Genomic DNA, 2655 nt, shown 5'->3' with positions numbered 1-2655 from the left:
GAAAATATAGGATTTTCTAACCACAAACAAACAAAGATAAAACATTTCATTTCATTCAAACATTGTCACTTAAATACTTATGAAATTCACCAGCTTAAATGCTGATCTACTCTTTCAAAATTACTTGTATGTCCCAGGAAATCAGTAATTTCAGGTATTCATTTCGCTTTTGATGAAGGGATGCTGCGGCGCCAGTTTAATCTCGTATTTTGACATCATATTGTAATTGAGTTTTGAACATGTAACTTTTGACAAATGTAAACTTTCAATTATATATATGATGGTTGTATTGCTTTCTTTACTATGTATTCATTTGTTACGCTACCACATGAAGTCATCCGCCCCCGAACGTTTCCGCCGTTCAGGTTTGGGGGTGTGACACCCGTGAGGTGTAAAATGTCATACATCATCTGTAAGTAAAACACGAACTCATATGATTTAAAATATGCTAAGATTCCAGATGCTTGTTGACGGTTTGCCAATGACCTTCCCTCCTCTTTCACAAAACTTGTGAGTATGTTGAAATGTGAACCCCATCTTGTTTCTCTTGCTCGAACAAGTGTTGTCTCTTGATTTAACCCTCTTCCGATTTCAAGTTCATCACTACACAAGCCTTTTTGCACCCTTTCTCTTGCTTGCTCTCGTAGTAAGTCTTTTCTTTTACACGAGGCACAAACAACATTAACCACCAACGAAATTTGCTCAAAAAAGTCACTAACACCATCATGCTTCTTTGCTACAGCCATAACTACTAATTGAAGTTGGTGTGCAAAACAATGTACATAAAAAGCCGTGTCATTCTCTTGTAATATCAAAGCTTTCAAACCATTGAATTCCCCCCGCATATTGCTAGCCTCGTCGTAACCTTGTCCTCTTATCTATTAAAATTTAAAATAATTAATGTGTGTGTGTGTGTATATATATATATATATATATATATATATTAAATTGAATTGAAATAACAAAAAAGTAAAGAATAAATTACCTGACTAAAACTCAACTTATTACTTGTAAGTACTTCATTTATGGCATTTTTGAGTGTCAAAGAAGATGTATCCTTCACGTGCACTAGTCCTACGAATCTTTCTTTCACAAAGCCAAGACTATCGACATAACGCAAAACAATAACCATTTGTTCCTTTTTTGAAACATCACTAGATTCATCAACTAGTAAAGCAAAAACATCTTGACCAATCTCTTCACGAATACTTAAAAGTACTTCTTGTGCAAAACATTACACAAGTTCTTTTTGAATTTTAGGGGAAATAAGTTGATTGTTTTTAGGATCATTTTCTAAAATATTGTTGAAAATATCTTTACTAGTCTCTCGAATGACTTTTAACCCTTCAATGTAAATCCCTCTATTTTCTGAGTTAACCGACTCGTCATGACCACGAAACGGTAACCGGTTTTCAATAAAAGTCTAACAACAATAATAGCAACATGTAATTGAGCTTTATATTTATGGTCCTCTACTTCGGTTTGCCTCCTCAAGACTACATTAATAGCTTGTTTTTCCCTCATTAAAAACTCACACTTTTCTTTTGCTTTGTTGTGAAAACTATCAACACCAGCCACGTGAGTCTGAAATGCATCTTTTTTATTCTAAGTATCAAAACCTTGGAAAACAAATGCATCTCTCCCTCTTTTTTGTCCCATGAGGTCCCCACACAAATAACAATATAAACAATATGCACTATTCTTTTTCACACTATATTCCAACCGATCAAAGTCATCAAACCATGAAGGAACGAATCTTCTAAATCTATCACCTATTTTTTTTAGGAAACTTATGTTCCCTTACTTGACACGGTCCTTGAAGTAGATATGCTCTTCTTACATCATCTCTTATATTTGGTTTGTAACTTGTAATCAATGGCTTATCCGTCGGGTCCTTTGGAAGATCTTTCAAGTCAACATTATCATTAGGTTGGTTAGAGCATGGTGTTTGTGGAGTTTAATTAGAAACCGAAGGGATTGATTGATTGGTGATTGGTGTTTGTGGAGTTGCATTAGGATTAGAAACAGAAGGAATTGATTGATTGGTGATTGGTATTTGGGAACATTCTTCACCACTTTCATTAGGATTAGGTCTTTGTCTTTTGGTAAAAAAACCACTTAGTTTAACCTATAAAAACATAACAATTGCACCTAATCAAACAATGACTTCAATAAAAACAAGTTGCTTTCACCTAATCAAACAATAAATTCAATAAAAACATAACAATTAGTTAATTACACCTAATCAAACAATGACTTCAATAAAACAAGTTGCTTTCACCTAATCAAACAATAAATTCAATAAAAACATAACAATTAGTCAATTACACCTAATTAAACAATGACTTCAATAAAACAAGTTGCATTCACCTAATCAAACAATAAATTCAATAAAAACATAACAATTACACCTAATCAAACAATGACTTCAATAAAACAAGTTGCTTTCACCTAATTAAACAATAAATTCAATAAAACATATCAATTTCACCTAATCAAACAATCAATTCAATAAAAAACATAGCTATTGCAACTAAGCAAACAATATAACTTCAATAAAACAAATCAATTTCACCCAAGTCAATCAATAACTTCAAAAAAACATATCAATTTCAAATATTTAAATGAATTGATAGTAGAACTTACTTGTTTCAT

General features: G+C 32.3%; 1 protein-coding gene across 1 annotated transcript; it reads right to left on the bottom strand.

Annotated features, from left to right (window-relative positions):
- Positions 1 to 406: 406 nt before the first annotated feature.
- On the bottom strand, positions 407 to 2655 carry LOC145066727 (uncharacterized). Its single transcript, XM_079014006.1, has 9 exons — positions 2647 to 2655; positions 2422 to 2451; positions 2341 to 2370; positions 2252 to 2281; positions 1970 to 2128; positions 1321 to 1423; positions 986 to 1221; positions 487 to 878; positions 407 to 410 (listed from the first exon to the last, which is right to left on the bottom strand). The coding sequence occupies exons 1-9, from the start codon at positions 2653 to 2655 to the stop codon at positions 407 to 409; spliced, it is 993 nt and encodes a 330-aa protein (XP_078870132.1).

This window comes from Lactuca serriola, chromosome 8, assembly GCF_051521515.1.
Source record: "Lactuca serriola cultivar US96UC23 chromosome 8, Lser_US96UC23_V15, whole genome shotgun sequence".
Taxonomy (NCBI): Eukaryota; Viridiplantae; Streptophyta; class Magnoliopsida; order Asterales; family Asteraceae; genus Lactuca; species Lactuca serriola.
Note: the sequence above shows the minus strand (reverse complement) of the source record. Positions and strands in the feature narration are given on the sequence as shown.

Bases quoted from the DNA above. Each gene is read 5' to 3' on its own strand.
- LOC145066727 (XM_079014006.1), bottom strand. The intron at 2,282-2,340 runs GTTTAATTAGGT...TTGTTTGATTAG, and splicing joins CTTGTTTTATTGAAGTCATT to GTGAAAGCAACTTGTTTTAT. The intron at 1,222-1,320 runs GTAAAGATATTT...GTTTTGCACAAG, and splicing joins AAAAGTCATTCGAGAGACTA to AAGTACTTTTAAGTATTCGT.